Genomic DNA, 16,854 nt, shown 5'->3' with positions numbered 1-16,854 from the left:
CTATTTACATATTCGCGATACAGCTGCGATCTAAATGCCTCCCACAACAAAACGCCGCTCTCCCGCCGCTTTCTCTTCAAGTGCCACGAACATGGCGGAGTGTCATTGTCCTTTCCATCCATCCTCGGACTCAATCTAATCAGCTTTTCGGAGATGCCCCTCCGTTGCACAACATACATGCTCGTGCAGCGCACGTGTAACTCTGACCTCCCGCTCTCTAAGAAAGCATCGCTTGTACTGGACCCGTCTCAACATTCCACGGCGTCACCTCTTGCCTCACCCCACGGGAGTCCAACGCGCCACGGACCATGACAGTCTGTGTCTCGACCTTGTAACCAAAGACGCCGTACGCTGCCGGATCGAAGCTGAGCTCGCCGACGGCGACGAAACCATGTCTCTCGTAAAGCGGTTTCGCGGTCGAGGTGGCCTCGAGATAACACTCCACGCCTTCTGCGTCGGCATCGCCAAGAATGGGTTCGAGGATCATGGTAGCTGCACCGCGTTGCTGGTAGGCCGGTTGGGTAGCGACCATGCCAAGATCTGTTGGATTGTCAGTCGAGGCAAAAATTGTTGTGCTGATCATGTACCTACAGCAGTGACGCCGGGTCCCGACGTAGGCACGCCTCCATTTCTCATTGAGAGCAAACCAATCCCGATTCATCCTAGACTCGCCCTCATGCCCGGTATCTGGCCGACTGGCAAGCTCCTCTTCCGTGTACGCCTTGAACTCTGTTTTGGCGAACGAGATGATCTTTCCTGTTGTTGTGTCCGTCACCTTCCGGAAGCTGACGATGGATGAGCCGGCTCTACGATTGTTCCGTCGAAGAAGTGATCGGTAGCATCGCACGGCGCGTTCGGAATCAGCCTTTTGGTGTGGGTCTCGGTATGAGAGAAGGTGGTTCGTTCTCTCATTTGCGAAGGCGCAGAATTCGATGTCGACGAGCCGCGGGCAGTCTCTCGGCTTAGCCATGGTGACCGCGAACGAGCTCGAACGAGCCCTGCGTGTGGGTGATACGCTCGGGCTGTGGTCGTCGATGATGAGAGGAGACATTTTTGAGGAGCGGAAGAGTGTATCTGGAAGAGGTAGGATCAGAGGAGGCAACAAGAAGAATGTTGGAGAGAGATCCGGAAAGCAATATGTACGTGAGATGGTGGAGAGTGAGATTGACCCAAGTAACGAAGAGCCGGCAGTATCCTCTTCTTACATAGGCCGGCACGACTCAGCGGAGAGCACGAAATGCAACCTGATCAGTCACGAACCAAGCACAAACCCATCAAGGCGGGTCCATGTACGGAGGTAATAAGACGGGTCAGTACAGCAGTCACGCGCATGGCTAGATGAGGGAAAAGGAATCGGTCCAATGCTCTAGCATTTGTGATACATCCCACGCAGATTAACTTTATAGTTCGGGACCTTGGTCGCAGTGAACGGCAAGCTCGCACATGACACATGGTGAGTGAAACTCCCGGTGAAAAGCGTGGAGTAGATCCGGGCACAACACCAGCAACGACCGCACGTCCGAAGATCTCAACGTACGGCTTCTGTTGGTCTGCTTCCAGGTGATCACGATGCTTGACGCTCGTTCGGATCCGTTAGTCTGAATCTGGCAGCCAACAGATTGAAGTCCATTCAATCCGCGGTACAGCTGCAGTATCAATCTGCATCCCGTATCTCATCCGAATGCGCAGTCAACCTGTCAAATATGATCGGTCACTTTTTCTGCATCTGCTGTCGATCGTAGGGCGCGCCGCGCAGTAGTAGACCCGGATGCACCGGGCATGCGCAGCGCTTACACTCGTGCATATGCTGGGTAAGACAGGCTTTTGGGAATTGGGACAGGTCCGATCGGCCTGTCGGCCATCGTTCGTCGTTTCAAACCTTGTGGTCATGATGGATGGAGGTGGAGGCGAAAGACCAGGTTCGGGAGTTGGCCCCTGTGGCCGAAAACTTTACTCCACGTCTTGGAACCCACCCCCACGCTCAGGGCGTCTACACAGATCGGCTTGATCGGCGTACTTTTTTGTGTTTGACAACGACGATCTTGATCATTCATCTGCCGAATGCAAGCTCCTGCATTGCGATGTACGATCCGAACCATACCGCGTTCAAGGAGCCAGATATACGGCAGATTGGAGGCTTGGCCTGCAATCCTCTACCGCGACGACATAACACAGCCGCCAGGCTTGGGAGCATACACCTGGTTGGTACAGGGTTGAGGGTAGCGGCTTTCTCGGATCGCTTGCACCAGGTACAGGCCCATCTGGATGCTCCGCGGATTCCGTCAACTCCGTGTAGCGAACGCAGGGATTGGCTTCGCCACCCTCTCCGACGGTCCGTCCAATTCCACGACTTACATGCTTGTAGGAGGTAGCGATACATGCGTTTTGTCCCCGCATCTTGTGTGATGTATACACATGCTTCCCCTCATCTGTAGGTGCGACAATACGGAGGAGCATTCGCATTGGCCGTGATGACCGAGCGGTGGTCAATATGACGAGGAGCACGCAGAGCACATATGTATGTGAGCGGCCGCAATTTCGCGCGTGCGACGTGCGAGCCAGCATTCAGTCGGATTCTCATTCCCTCTAGCGCTGCCACTGATAGCACGCAGACCATGGCATCGACGGCGGTTCACCAGCAGCTGGACAGCGGATCCGTGCCAAACCACGTCTCAAATGTTGCACCAGCGGGAACCAAGTTCCACCTTCTTGCGGTCGTATGGCTGGAGGCGGACGAGGGCTCCGTTCTGCATGGCGGCAACACATCGTTGCACGACACCAAGGAAATCCCGACCGTCAACAAGCGACGAGCGCTCCCCATATTGTGTCCTCATCAACCACCCGATCGAGGGTCTGACACTGTGTGAGACTGGGTGTGGCAAGGAGTCCCCGACCAGTATGTCCGACGTTTTCACGAGAGTGAGGTCTGAGCCTCAGCACGAGCTGGATGTGGCGATAGAAGTGACAGGCCACAAGATTGAGAATGTCAAGTCTTCACCTTGACCGACTCGTTCTTGGACAGGAAGGACATCGAGATTTGGGTTCATGTGAGTATTCGTCAATCAAGCGATCAGTCAAGAAGATCAATGGTAGGACATGCATGCGTACATATCGTGACGCACGAGCGCTACTGCTTTCATGATCTTGTGCGACCTTGGCTATCTCTGCACAACATGCAAGCTGATCTCGAGGAATATGGAACTGAGGTCCGCTGTCCGGTCAGTGCAACTGGCGCGGATGACGGAGTATACCTGAAACATTACCTCCGTACCTGATGCTCGACCTGTAAGTTTTGTTAGAGTTTAGCCTACTGTCCCAGCAACTACTCAAAGCGGAAGGAGTCTCACTGACCGTTCTTGTCATACATAGCAACCGGAAGACCTCCGATGATCGAACAAGTGAGGCCTAAATCATCTCCGGCGTTACCTACCTCGTCACACAGACGGCTTCATCGGTATGCAGATCAACATGCCCGAACGTGACGGTCCTGTTCATCTCCGACCATTGCCATGTCATCGAAATTGGCGAGACGGCATTCCTCAGGGGTGGCTTGCTCGTGATCATCCTGCGTGGTGAGTGAATGAAACTGAAGCTAGACGCGTAACAAACCTTGACTTTCTGCAGCAGGTCTCGCTCAACCCACAGGTTGAATCAACTTGAACGCTTGACCAAGGACAAGGTTGTTCCCAGTCATGACGAGACCACTTTCCTCGAGCTGCAGGTACAGCAGAACAAGGACGGCGGGTTCTTCACGTGAAGCAACCAATGTCGCGGATTAACGATGTTCCTGTTGTCGTGCTCCCATTTGACTGGACCATGGTTCGAATTGTTCCTGTTCATGCATTAATTTGTTAGCCAGATGGAGTCTCAATTGATCCTCGTATTTACACTCGCGAGCCAGCATGACATTGGCACATGGCTAGGAGAACACCGACCGGCAATGAATGCATCTTTCCCTTGTTGCTGACACTGAGCACTTCGCCCAGATAGCATGCAGCAAGCAAGACATCCAGCGTTCTGTATACCTCGCGTGCATTGTCGACGCCGCAAATGAACGTGAACAGATTGGCATTTCGATAAATTGTCCTCATCTCCGATCCGAGCTGCCATCGACTTCCGATGAGTTTTCGGAAGAATTTCTCCACCCAGAATACAGATTTGAAGCCTTGAAATTCTTGATGTCCTCCAATGCCAATGCTTCATATTCCGACGCCGTCCTGATCGCCGTTCGCTCCGGCATCGTCGTGATCTCGTCCACCTCGATTTCGTGAACCGTGGTCCATTCCTGCTCCGCCTTCCCAAGTATCAAGCTTCCGAAATCACCATCTCGGACAGACCATTGCTCCACTTGGAAGGTGCTGAGTATCTTCGCTCCGTCGGCAGATTCCCGAAAACTCATGTTGCTGATACCGCCCGTGTTGCTGTCGAGCACGGTGTTGGATCTGAGGAAGCTACGGAAGAAGATTCGCAGCGCGGGCATGCCGGCACAGATGATGGCGAGTTGGGTCTCGAGTTGCGCCCAGACTGAGGCTTCAAAACCTTCTCACGTGAGATCCCAGGTATGGCCTAACTTTTGCAGACTTTTGGATGGGTTAGCGTTGTCTTGAAGGCAGCCGATCAACGTCGTTGGAGAAACTCACGAGACAGTCCTGACGATGCCCACGATGACCACCACGAAGCCGAGGCTGAAGACCTGAAAGAAAGCAGTGTCAGCCTTGGACGCAAAAGGTATGCGGGCAGGGTAATTTGGCAAGACCTACAGCGTTCAATGCATAACGTTGTCGCTTGCTGATTTTGAGATGCCAGAGGAGACCAATAGGTAAGACCACGGCGTAGAAGTCGCTGACCACGGACAGTCCACCAGACAGGGGGTTGAGGAACTTGGTTGGGATACAAGTGTACTCGACCGAGGCAGCGTAGACGGGGTCGTATGCTCTCCAGTATGCGTTGACCGGCCGGCAGCCACCGATAAGAACACCTGTGTCGTGTTAGAGCGGGAGCTGGCAGGATTTGGCGACAACGAGCTTGCGAAGCTTTTTGCCCTCTCCTCTACTTACCGACGAATGCGATGCAGTAAGCTACCTGAACGTCGAGAGATATAAGGGTCAGCAATGCTTCAACAGCGATGCAAGACCCGGCGCTGTACGGGAGACAGTCTCGGACGATGCGAGCCTTGACCCTTCATAGACTTACGGTAAATCCGATTGCACTGACGGTACCCCACTGCAATAGAGTCAGCGCTCCGCTAGAGTCGTGATGGTCATACTGCCAACATACCTTCCAGTACCTGGACAGCGAGCCGGCCGAGACACGTCTGTAAGCCTGGGAACGTCAGTAATGGAATAGACGAAGGCTCAGCGTCCGAGACTATCTCGGAATATTTAGGCCTTCTAATTCAGCTTCTTACCAGTAACACTGACACTTTCGTGGCCGATGTGCTCACAAGGAAGGCCAGTTGCGATAGCCAGGCTATGAGTGCCGTTTCGGTAACTTTGGTGAAGTCGATATCGTAGATGTGTCTGTCAAAGCCGTATTGTCCCGCGCCCAAGATAGCGACACATGTGAACCTTGTCAAATCGTTAGTCGAAGCATCCAAACGACTGTCACGGTCAACTCACATCGTGCCAGCGAGGAACCCAAGGAAGAGCATCGCCTCCAGACTGTCAGCCAAGCATTTCCAACGGGAGTCACGTTCGACACACATCATCAATGCCCAAACCCCCCGCCCTTCTCTGCGCCCTGAGAATCAATCTCGTGACCACCAGCAGAGTCGTAACCGCTTGAAGCGTTCCGGAGAATGCAGGCATCCACGCCCTCCGCTCGGGGTTGACATGATTTGGTGCTGTAGGTTGCGCTCGTCAGCGTGTTGTCGATGATTACCTTGTTATCCAATGTACTCACCAGGCCATGCTGCAATGACCTCTGGTGGCGGCAGTTCGAGATTTCCTGGCATCCTGACAGACGCAAAGGAGATCCAAGCGCAAAGAGATCCTGTGCTTCACAGGATCACAGTCCGCGAAATGACTCGTCCAGTTCCTGCGAGCCTACGCCCCTGCGAGTGAAAGTTGTGATGAATGCAGCGCAGACCGGGCGAACAGGAAACCAGAAACGTGGAGGCGGCAGAGTGTTGTAGGAAAAGTCCATTTCCCCAGAAATGTAGATCGACCCGAACTCGCCTGGCCCACACTCAACATCGTAAAGGTCTCGTCTGGATGCGACGCCATGGAATATGGGGAGGCTCGATGCGGGGACTTTTTCAACAACGGCGTGTCAGGTCGCGCTTGGCCCTGCGTGCTGCATAAAGTCTATAGCTAGTCCCGCTTCGACTATCCCGTGCTTGCCCTCGCCGAGGTCAACGGGACCGAACAGTTGCTGAAAATCGCAGGTTTAACGCTGGAAAAGAAGAACGGCGTTGCCTCGAGAGCGTTGCGCGTGCATGGCATGAAGCTGCCGGCCTCGTGGCTCATAGGGTCTGCATGCTGTAGAAGCCGTCGAGTGCGAGGACCTGGTTCGTCGGTGTGTTGAATGGCTCGGGTCCATCGGGTTCAATGCCGAGAGTCCAGCCTTGTTTGGTCGGTTGGAGCGCCGCGTGGTTGGTCCTCAGATTGGATGGTGGCGCTTGACGACTTTATGAAAATGGGGGCGATGTGGGATGACAGCTTATAAGGTTCGCGCGATGGCAACGACACCACCAGACCGTGCCACATCTGGATCTCGAGCTCGCGTGCTGAGGTACCAGGCGAACCGGGTGTGCGGTTCACTGCGCCTGTACATGCATTCTAGCGAGGATCTGAGTACTCGCCTGGCTGCATAAGGGTACTTGCTGTATGCCGCAAACTGGAGAGTCGAGCAGCAGCAGAGATCGGCGCTTGAAGGTGTGATGGGTGTGGGAGGAGCTGTTCTGGGATTTTCTGCACGAAGATCGCGTGCCGCTTACCTCGGGATGGAGCTGAGGACCGCATGTGAGAAGTACATGTACTTTTGTGCTCCCGCTCACACCGTACACTCCAAGCCACTTCGGTGTATCTCATTTGGTGCAATTCAAGCGATGGCCCGGAGACATTATATCACCGGTGCCTTGTAGACTGCCTATTTTCGAGCAGTCATTGCAGCGTGGGTTGGCCTCGATTGGCTTCGACTTTGCAGTTTGAGGAGGAGGAGCGAGGGAACGTTTTTGCTTCTGTACTCTGCACTGATCAATCTGAGATGATGTCGTTCGCAGCGCGGGATGCGAATTTGAATGCACGTCAGCGAAGGATTGGCGCAATTAATCGATTGATGCTGTGCCGCGGTTGCAATCTTCAAAACCCATCAATAATTCCTCGCTGCTAAGAGCAGATGAGCGCTGGAGCAGAGATGATCCCCAATTCCTGTTGGTTTCCAAGAACAGCAGCGTCGATTTCGAAGCAGACAGAGACAAGGGTGGAACATGCTCTGAACGACAGTCAGCAATACAGCAGCAAAGCAAGGGTATCTACGCCACGCCAACATTAGCAGTACAAGGATATGCATCCAAATGAATGACCATGCTCGATCAAAAGCTCGCAAACTCCAGCCATGACTTCACCATACCCCGGAGCGCCTGATCATTCTTCGCGACAATGATTCTCTCCACGTCGGCACAGCTCAGCCGTGCTGGTCCTCCATTTTCTTCCTGTTGTTTCTCCATGGCATCCAGTATGGCCCATATGCGAAGCTGCTTCTCGTCGGGAAGTTCGATGTCTGGGATCTGTGCTTCGGGCTTCTGTTCCGCCTTTTCCGTTTCATCCGAGGCTTTCGAGCTGGTGACGTCCGCCTCGGTCTCATTCTCGACATTGGACAGCACTGCCCGAAGAGGTGAGGTCGCTGTCTGAGGTCGATTGCCATTCCATATGGTAGAAGCTCCGAGGGATGCTGCTCTCGGGCCGTTGTCTGGTGGACTGTTCTCGCCAAGAACGCCGTAACCACTATTTGCCAGCAAGTCTTCGAGTGGAGCAGTAGGTATCTCTGCCTCGAACCGTGCCAGGCTCTCCCAGTCTGTCGGGACAATCTCGCCACGAAACACAGGCGCTTGGCCAGGTCTATCAGTAGTCGCGGCAGTCTCTGAACTTTGGGCAGGTTCAACGGTGCGCAGGGCCAGTGTGCCGAAGGCCCGCCTAGGTCGTTCGACCACCTCAAGCCGATCAAGAATAGTGCCTTCTTTGGCAACATACTCATCAATATTGCGGCGCCATTTCTTTCGGTCTTCACGGCTTCGTTTGATCTCTAGACTCTCCACATCCTTCGCCACGAAAAGAGGGTTCAGCATCTCGTTGTAGCCTTCTTCCGCGGCATTCCACAAGATCTCCTGTATCCAGGGCTCGGGTTCGTCATCTTCGCTGCTGGCTTGAGACTCTGGCGCTGAAAGGTCCAAGGCCTGTGCCATGCCATCAATCCGGTCCATGTTCTGGCTCGCGCCCTCTCTGCTGTAGAGAAGATCTTCGAAAGCCATAAGATGTTGTCGAAGCACGTCCTGTGCCTGTTCCGGGGCAGGAGCTCTGTCCATGGCTGCCGCACCGGACCATCGTGGAAACGGATCGTTATCATCCAGTATAGTCTTCCCTTTCGCACCATTCAGCGGCCGCATGTCCCCGTTCACCTCAAGCTTGCCCCTCCTAGGTCGATCCTCGCTTTGAGGGATCGCTTCGTCTGAAAAGATTGAACTGATGGGCTGGCTGGAATTCAAGACTTCCCATCCTCGCCGAGTCTGCTCTGGTTCCTGAGCTTCGGTAGAGTCTCGAATCAATTGCTTCTGAATCTCATACTTTGCTCGGAACAGGCGGACGAAATCATGTCGATCCACGAACCCATCGCCGTCCATGTCGAATCCTCGAATGGCTCGCTGAAGCGATGCGAAGCGCTTCGGGCCACGAAGGTATGCGAAACCATCGATGAATTCGTGAAACCCAATGAGACCATTGCCATCCGTGTCGTAGAAGGAGAAGACGCGATCCAGCAGCATATTAGGGGCGAATCGATTGGTCCACCGTTCCGAAGACATTGACTTGTCAAAAGCACGACGGTCCATTGCTGTTCGTATGCCAGATGGATCCTCCCGCCACGGCGCATTCGCTATGCACGTGAACTGATCGTACAGAGCATCTAACTGCGGCGCCTCGAGCCCGTGAAGATCCATGAGGTTCTTCCTCACAGTGGCGTTCAAGCTGGGGTAAATCTTCCTTGGGTCGCCCGGATACCATAGCCTGTATTCCTTCGTAGGCTGCGAAAGTACGGGAAGAGGGATCTTGATCTTGGCGAACACATGTGTATTTTGATGTACTGCGTGCGCCTCGCAAGTTGCGCAAAGATCGAAGTCGGGACAATTCAGACAGTGATACCTGATACCACGAATTGGCATTATCGAGCAGCTTTCACAGCGAATACCTCGATGCTCGTAAGCCTTGCGCGAAGCATCCTCTTCGGCAATGTAGTACAGTAGACCACGGAGACCTTGACCAGGATCTCTTGCTTCAGGGTCGGCAATGTCCATCATGTCCATGTCTGTCTCACTGGAATTGATTCCATTGTTGTTCGATCCAGATCCAGAACCTCGTCGCGGTCCGGTAGCCCAGGATTCGTGCTCCACAATTTGTCTGATAACAGAGGTAGACTCTGCATTCGGACTTCCGTCGCCCAGGCCCATGATCCGGGGGATATCGGGGGCAAGACTGAGCAATCGCGGTGCGTTGCGCGAAATGAGTGCGGCCATGATTTCGTCAAACCCTTCTCGCTCGATCACGGGGCCAATCTGAGGGACTTCTGAACGAGCCGTGTAGGCAAGCAAGGTTTCCAGGACAGCATCCAAGGAAAATCGCTTCAGCTCCTCGTGAATGTGCCCCGGATCTGAGTCAACTCGCCGGAGATCCTCCGTTGTCGGGAATGGAGTAATACCGAAGAAGACAAAGGTAATCGGTCGGTTGCCTCGCCGGATGTTGATGCCTCCTAGCTGTGCAGTGTCGCTCGGAGCGATCCACTCAAATGAGGTAGCTTGGTCAGTCCCTGTTTGGCGTCGCGGGCGATGTGCTGCATTACTTCGTTGGAGAGCGCTGTTGGCAGTCTGCTCGGAATAGCTCGTGTACACGGTGTATAGTCCAAGACCGAGTCCAAGGCCGGCCAACGTGATGGCGACCGCATGATATCTGGTCAGATGGGCTGGAGTCTGTGCCATGCTGCCGGGTCATGGGATGTAGGATGCAGGCTTAGCAATAGTTCTCTTGATATAAATCACGCAGTCGGGTCCTGTGATCTTTTCTGTGGTCGTGTTTTGTTGAAGCTCATGTGAGGAAACCTCGGGGTGAAGTTGCCCAGGCAAGGGGCTTGACCAAGTTCAGCAATTCGCGCTTTCTGATATCTTGACCACATCGTAGCAACGCCTTCTTGCGCCGCTTTCAGCGTTAGCAATGGAATTGCACGTGCGTGATATTGATCGGTGGTCCGATGGATGTGATGTGTGGAACAAGATGGAGGAAGGATGCGGCCAAAAGATTCAGTCGGCGTCGAGGAATCCTCGTTTGCAAAAGCAGAGGGATTTGCATTCTCGACAAAAAGCCTTGCCGCCGCGTACAATACAGATGACATGCTCGACAGTCTATCCTCCCAGACTCAATGACCATCAATGTCCTCATGTGTTGTCCTTCCGACCAGAAAAGCGTACACGACCAGCAAAGCGTTTGTGCACGACTCGACACGCTGACCAGCTCGCTTGTCCTCACAACTACATGGCCGCAAAGCATGTACGGCCAGGTGAACGTGCATGTATGGTCCAGTAAATGTGCATGCAGGGCTTAGTAGACGAACGCTCACGACCGAAAAGAGACCCCGTTAATGTAAAGTGTCAGAAGTAATTAATTGATGTTCAAGAAATGCCTCGCTTTTGGAAGAATGAACAGGCAAGAAAACACTTTTGTCGCTCACCCGCGCGCTGTACCTTCATACGCACAGCGCGAACACCATTGGAAAAGACTGCCTCGCGCCGAGAGAAACGTTCGTGGCTCAGACAACACCCTCATTCTCGTGCCCCTTCGTCCATGGGGACCACAAATCGTAGTCGCAGCTGTGCTCGCACGCGCATCTTGGCGGAAACTCCTCCAATACTTCACTCTCCTCATTGCCCACCGACGGCACAAGACTCACCCCACCGTCGTCGTCTTCCCACTCATGGTAGCTCACCAATGGAGTGGTTTCGCCTTCATAGGCCCAGTCTTCGTACCATTTGAGATATTGCTGTCGTGCACGAGTACACTTGGCTTCGAATTCTTCCTTCTGATACTGCATGACCCATCCCATGACCGTGACGGGAAGTCCGCTCACCCACGGAAACGCTTCCTCGAAGATCTTGTCGACTATGCTCCTCTGGCAGACTGTGTATGGGTATTCTCCGGACCGCGGCGGAGGCGAGATCACCAGCACCAGCTGCTTGAGGTCCATATGCTGAAGGAACTGCACGGTAGGCCGTGGGCTTGGCGTGAAATGGCTACTGCTGTTGCCGAACCAACCCTCTTCGATGTCTCCGTCGCGGAAACTGTGTCCAAACAGACGGAAGAACCCCTCGTGGCTCAGTCCTATGCTTAGACGTCGGAGAGAGCTGCCCAGCGGTCTGCTTTGGACGAGTCGGTCGAAGATGGGTAGATGCTCCACGATGAACAAGGCATGTGAATGCATCACGGTGGTGACTTCTTGGCGGATCCGATGGCTCACGCAGAGCAGGTTGACGGGAATGATGTGTGAATTTGCCTTGAAATACCAACCTCGTTTGCGACATTTGGCCAATGGCCAGGGCTCGAGTTTGTCGGCGATTGTGAAGCTGTATATAAGATCCCTCAGCTCAGCTGGAAGCATTTCGAGAGGGAAGGCTCTCCGTCGTCCAGCCCGAGGAGATGGCGCTGGCGGTGGTGCCATCGCCATGGTATGTAGGTGGCACGGGGAGAGAGCGGTCGATGTTGATGTTGCTGCTGGCGATGTGGTGAGGGTTTGGATGTCTGGAGGTAGATACATCACCTCTTATGCGTGAAGACAATACCATGCAACGAACAAGGCGTCAGGCAGCTGAGGCCTTGTGAAGAAGAGTGATAGCATAAGCCAGCCATATGCCTGATACTCAATATTCGAAGCTGCGACCATGCGAGTCTTCAGGCATGTGAGGCTGGTCGAGTTCTTCATGTGAAAGGCGTGTGAAACTGGATCGAACCACATACCTCCGTGCTTCCGCTCACACTGCGCACTCCAAGCTACCTAGGTGCATTTTGTCTAGTCAAATCTAAGCGACGACGAGTTATCAAATTACCGATAGGACCGTGGCGCTGTCACAGAACGGATTTCGATCCGAGCTCACCAACCTTGCGCGCCGTTATCGATCTATATGCTTCTCTCCATTAGCTCAGTCGGCGCAGTTTGAGCAGAAGCACGGAGGTACCTGCTGCGAGCACCTGCCGTAAGTGTTGTGAGCGTGAACTGGTTATGCATGTGGCTACGGTCTGAAAGCGCTCAAAATCCACAGCGTGCAGGAGTGAGCCAATGTGGAGAACTCATGTAGGATTCTCTGGTGAACGTAGTCAAATTGTCATGCAGATGCCAACGTCTTTTCAAAGACCCGATCCGGCCTGCAGAGGATTCGAGCCGGTAGCGAAGCGCAATAGAGTGTCCAACGGAATCGGTGGTGCCGTGGGATTGAACCCTTCCAGGCTCGCGCTTTGAGAGGGACTGGCGTCTGCTTCGTGTCCATCTTTCAACTCCTCGTCTTTCGTGTCCATGTTCCCATCGTCGTCTTCATCGTCGTCCTCGTCCTCGCTGTCCATGTCCCGGCCCAGTTTCCGCCTGATCCCTGTGACTACGCTGGAAATGCCCGCCTGCCGCTCCGCCAGAGTGTAGTCGTCCCGAAATGCTCCAGAATCTTCCATTTCGGTTCGCATCTCGCCGATTGCGTTACCTGCCCAGCTCCAAAGTGCCATAGTATCCTCCGAGCTCAGGGTGGCTTCCTCCTCCGCCGTTCCATTTTGCGTCTTCTTGTCTCCCTCCAACGATTCGCTGATCCAAGCCTCAGCCTTGGGATCGAGCTTCTTCCGCAGCAGCTGTTGCAGTAGACCTTCTTGAGTATGCCCGGGAAAGTCGGGGAGCGGATACGCGTGTTCGGACGAGAACAGCTGGCGCTGCGAGCTCAGAGTTGCGGCAAGGTTCTGGAGATTGCTCCCTAGGCTGGAGGCAGCTGTCTGGAGTTCAGGCCTAGCCACTTACCTTAGCCTACCTTTCGTGAGTGAGATGGACGTCGACAAAGCCTACCACGTGGGAAGCGGTTGCTCCCTCTCTAGTTCATTCCGAAGCAATCCGATCGAGGTGGAGAGCTGTGACAGACGCAATCGCAGCTGATCGAGCGCCTTGAAGTGCTCTGGTGGGAGTGCCATGATAACGTTGACGCAGCCAGTGGTGGCAGCGATTGGGTGTGATATGAGAGGAGATCGTCAAGAGGGCGGGTCGACGACTGATGAAATGCGGTCCTCTGAACGCAAAGGCGCTATCACCGTTCGGGTACACTTAGCGCGGGGCGCTAGCGAGCGACCACTTCCAACAGTTCAGGCGTCAGGAATCTGACTGAGGACAACTCTGCTCAGCCCAGCAACATTGCAGCAGAAGAGTGTGAATTTCATACCTACAGTCCGGAGCGCGGGACCTGTGCTCATCGCTAGCGGAACAATGCTGGCCAGCTGGTGATTTTCTCGCATCAAGGTACTACATTCCTGATATGCAGTAAGATAGGTCGAAGGCTGAGCTCTGATGACAGTACATATACTCCGTCAGCGGACATATGGCAGGTTGTACATATAGAGTCTCGCAATCACCCCCTCTCGCTTTCCATTTTCTTTCTTGGGTCTGATCCACTTGGACTACATCTTGCTGTTCCACAACAGGGCCTGAAAACGAAAGAATGCCCAACCTGATCTCGGGAGCAATCGGTCAAGGAGTCGGCCTGGTATCTGAGTACCGTAAGCATCGTCAGGAACAAAAGCGATCTCGAGAGGCTTCTATCGAGGTACCGCAAGGCCCAAGTCAAGCGCATGCGCATAGTGACCCGCTTCCATCGTATGAGGACACAACTGGCCAGCAAGAATCCGTCAGCGACCCGTTTCCACCGGATGCAAAGGATCCGGTCCAATACGAAATAGACACGGACTCAGACTACGACTCGTCCCTCGGAGATGATAGCGATGATGAGGCATGGGCGTCGGACGAAGCAGTAACGCATTCGGATAGCGACGAGCCTCCAAGCTACGAGACAATCACAGCCGACGCCAGTCGCGAAACCACAAACGAGCTTGTCCAAGAGATCGCAGTGTCCTCTCGTTTGCAGCCCACCACCTCAAGCGGGACACCTTTCGTTCGCCAACCACTCCCTTGTCCAGTGATTCTTCCACAGCGCCGGCCACACAAGAAAGCCCGAGGCTTTGTTCGAGCGTACGCTCCAGCTCTTGCAGAAACCGGCATCGATCAGGAGACGTTCCTCACGTTTCTCAAGAACTTCCACAAGTCCTCGCAAGCATCACCCATATTCGACGTCATCGGCATATCGGCTGGTATCGCCGGCTTCGCGCCGTCGATTATCGCGATGGTCGTGTGTGCTGCAGTGGAGGTTGGCGCCAAAGTCGGAAGCGAGATGCGGGCTCGGTACAGAACGAACAACTTCCTCGACCGGGTCAATGAGACACTTTTCGTAAGCCATGCTGCCTGCCGTGCTGTTTGCAGGTATAAGAGAATCTGATAGCCTCGCAGAGACCAGCAGGACTGTTCGCCATGATCGTCCGCTACAAAGCTTCTGAAGCCACCGACGCTCAGCCCATCTCGGCCGAGACCGTGAACCTCTCGACCTATCGCGCGATGGCCAAAGTCACAAAGCAACGCTCATGCAATGCAGAGGGAAAGAGCAGTCGCAGCATGAGCGATCAAATGAGCAACTTGCGTGTCGCCAGCGATACCACAAGAGGCGCCCTGCAAATGCCAGAAGCAGCGCCCTTGATATATCCTGACCTCGACCACAAACTCGCCCAGGAAGGTCCCGAAAGTTTCAAGGACAAGTCGAAGGACGCGAAGAAATTCGTGGCGGACTACATCGATCGAAGAGCGCAGATGTCGTTTGTAAGTGCGAGACGCACGGCGAAGATCATTTCACAAGCTGACACATTCATCAGGCCAAGCAAGCTCCTCCTTCTAGTCTTGTTATCCCGCAGGGCGACTATCAACCTCCCACTGGAGCCGCAAACGCAGAGCACGCAATGTACTCCGGCGGCTTAGTTGCTCTCATTTCGGGCGGGACCATAACGCCTCGACTGAGAAAGGAGGAGCGTCGTGCCAACAAGCAGTCGGCGAAAGACATGCGACGCATCGCACGTGGTAGGGAGCCTCGCCATGGGTATGTGACCGAGTCCGCGGACGTGCAAGGTTATGATGGAGCAGGCTTCCGAGCAGTGGCGGGGCCTTCAGGAGGGACGTATGTGCATTCGGGCAAGAATGTCACTCGGCGGGAGAGGAAATTGAGAAAGACGGCCAAACGTGTCTTCAAGGAGGATGTGCTTTATTTGATGATTGTCAATATGCCGTCGGACGCGGAGCTGGATGCGGCGAGGGAGGAATTGGCAAGAGGGAAGGGGTGATGAGATTTGTGTAACGGGCAGATTTGAAGGTAAATCTGTGTATTCAAGGCCACAGCTTCATTGCTGCGTTATCCACGACGTCTGGTCGAGGGCGACTTCTTTGCCTTCTCTACGCCAGATGCATGTGCGATCGCTCTCTTTCCGCTCGGCTTCAGCTTTGTGGAGGTGGTGTCTTTGCTGCTGGAGCTGTTCCAGTAGTATATCATCTGTACAGCAAGCACGGCGTTGAGCGCGAAACCGACCAAGAAGCCGTATAGAATGAGCTTGTCGTCCACTTCTTGCAGCGTGGTGAAGATGCGTGCCAGCGAGCCAGCGAGATAGTTGAAAACCTAGTATCCATCCTCAGTATCACATAGACATGCCGGAGAACAGCATTTTCACTCACGGCAAAGGCAGAAAGCTGTCCAGTACCACCCTGCTGTGCAATTGCCACAATCTGCGGCAACTTGCTCGCAACACCCAACAGACCCGCGCCGGCCTGGATATACTTCAGCATGCCCATATCCACAATCCCCTCGTTATACAACGCGTATCCCGCAGCCGCCAGTCCAGCCACAAACACCGCCGCCGCCGCTCCCCTGCCCGAATACTGCAATACCAGTACGGCGATCGCCACGTTTTGCACGGCGATTAACGCTGTCTCGCCATACGTGCTGAACGGGAACTGATTGCGCACATTGTAGACCAGCGTGACCAGGTAGCTGGCAGTTTCGAGGAGGTAGGAGAGGAAGCTGATTCCCTCGGCGGATTGGGAGTTGAGGAGTTTGAGGAGTTGCGGGATCTTGACGATGGATGAGGCGCCAATGATGGCGATTCCGAGGGCTTTGGAAATGGCGAGTTTGAGGCAGACCGTGTCGGAGATGGTGACGTTGTGGACGAGGGAGCGGTAGCAGCTGTCGCCGAGGAGTTGGGTTGCGGCATTGGTGAGTGGGGTGGGGAGGTTGTGCGTGATGGGTTGGAGCACGGAGCGGAGGGTCTGTTCGAGGGCTTCCATGTTGGTCGGTGAACTGGGAGGTGTGTCGCGTTGGGCGTTGTGGAGCGGACGTTGTGGTGAGGCTTAAGTCAAAGTCAGGTCGCGTCGACTCGTGGAAGTGCTCGAGCTTCGCGCCAGCTGTTCAACTTTCAACTTTCAAGAGCTTGGTTTCGGAACATTGACTCCACAGCGGAACACACATCATGGCTGAAATGGACGGTTGCT

General features: G+C 54.3%; 7 protein-coding genes across 7 annotated transcripts; 2 read left to right on the top strand and 5 right to left on the bottom strand.

Annotated features, from left to right (window-relative positions):
• Window positions 1–217: 217 nt before the first annotated feature.
• MYCGRDRAFT_93128 (uncharacterized protein) lies at window positions 218–1,051 on the bottom strand (the record flags this gene model as incomplete). The annotated part of the gene is made up of 2 exons (XM_003852088.1): window positions 218–540; window positions 592–1,051. The coding sequence occupies 2 exons, from the start codon at window positions 1,049–1,051 to the stop codon at window positions 218–220; spliced, it is 783 nt and encodes a 260-aa protein (XP_003852136.1).
• A 186-nt stretch (window positions 1,052–1,237) lies between these two features.
• Window positions 1,238–3,757, top strand: MYCGRDRAFT_93127 (uncharacterized protein; the record flags this gene model as incomplete). The annotated part of the gene is made up of 9 exons (XM_003852640.1): window positions 1,238–1,297; window positions 1,407–1,453; window positions 1,743–1,811; window positions 2,256–2,332; window positions 2,436–2,518; window positions 2,613–2,861; window positions 3,023–3,047; window positions 3,443–3,572; window positions 3,628–3,757. 9 exons carry the CDS (start codon window positions 1,238–1,240, stop codon window positions 3,755–3,757), a joined length of 870 nt encoding a protein of 289 aa, XP_003852688.1.
• Window positions 3,758–4,087: 330 nt separating this feature from the next.
• MYCGRDRAFT_93126 (uncharacterized protein) lies at window positions 4,088–5,953 on the bottom strand (the record flags this gene model as incomplete). Its single annotated transcript, XM_003852087.1, has 8 exons — window positions 4,088–4,451; window positions 4,641–4,693; window positions 4,761–4,978; window positions 5,058–5,082; window positions 5,444–5,567; window positions 5,619–5,653; window positions 5,703–5,842; window positions 5,902–5,953. The coding sequence occupies 8 exons, from the start codon at window positions 5,951–5,953 to the stop codon at window positions 4,088–4,090; spliced, it is 1,011 nt and encodes a 336-aa protein (XP_003852135.1).
• A 1,581-nt stretch (window positions 5,954–7,534) lies between these two features.
• On the bottom strand, window positions 7,535–10,186 carry MYCGRDRAFT_109427 (RCC1 domain and calcium binding domain-containing protein; the record flags this gene model as incomplete). Its single annotated transcript, XM_003852086.1, has 1 exon — window positions 7,535–10,186. The coding sequence occupies one exon, from the start codon at window positions 10,184–10,186 to the stop codon at window positions 7,535–7,537; it is 2,652 nt and encodes an 883-aa protein (XP_003852134.1).
• An 824-nt stretch (window positions 10,187–11,010) lies between these two features.
• MYCGRDRAFT_93124 (uncharacterized protein) lies at window positions 11,011–13,415 on the bottom strand (the record flags this gene model as incomplete). Its single annotated transcript, XM_003852085.1, has 3 exons — window positions 11,011–11,996; window positions 12,608–13,209; window positions 13,294–13,415. 3 exons carry the CDS (start codon window positions 13,413–13,415, stop codon window positions 11,011–11,013), a joined length of 1,710 nt encoding a protein of 569 aa, XP_003852133.1.
• A 228-nt stretch (window positions 13,416–13,643) lies between these two features.
• Window positions 13,644–15,656, top strand: MYCGRDRAFT_109426 (uncharacterized protein; the record flags this gene model as incomplete). The annotated part of the gene is made up of 4 exons (XM_003852641.1): window positions 13,644–13,737; window positions 13,810–14,719; window positions 14,779–15,141; window positions 15,195–15,656. 3 exons carry the CDS (start codon window positions 13,937–13,939, stop codon window positions 15,654–15,656), a joined length of 1,608 nt encoding a protein of 535 aa, XP_003852689.1.
• Window positions 15,657–15,724: 68 nt separating this feature from the next.
• Window positions 15,725–16,703, bottom strand: MYCGRDRAFT_100168 (uncharacterized protein; the record flags this gene model as incomplete). Its single annotated transcript, XM_003852084.1, has 2 exons — window positions 15,725–15,985; window positions 16,042–16,703. The coding sequence occupies 2 exons, from the start codon at window positions 16,648–16,650 to the stop codon at window positions 15,725–15,727; spliced, it is 870 nt and encodes a 289-aa protein (XP_003852132.1).
• Window positions 16,704–16,854: the final 151 nt, after the last annotated feature.

Source organism: Zymoseptoria tritici, chromosome 5 (genome assembly GCF_000219625.1).
Source record: "Zymoseptoria tritici IPO323 chromosome 5, whole genome shotgun sequence".
NCBI lineage: Eukaryota > Fungi > Ascomycota > Dothideomycetes > Mycosphaerellales > Mycosphaerellaceae > Zymoseptoria > Zymoseptoria tritici.
Note: the sequence above shows the minus strand (reverse complement) of the source record. Positions and strands in the feature narration are given on the sequence as shown.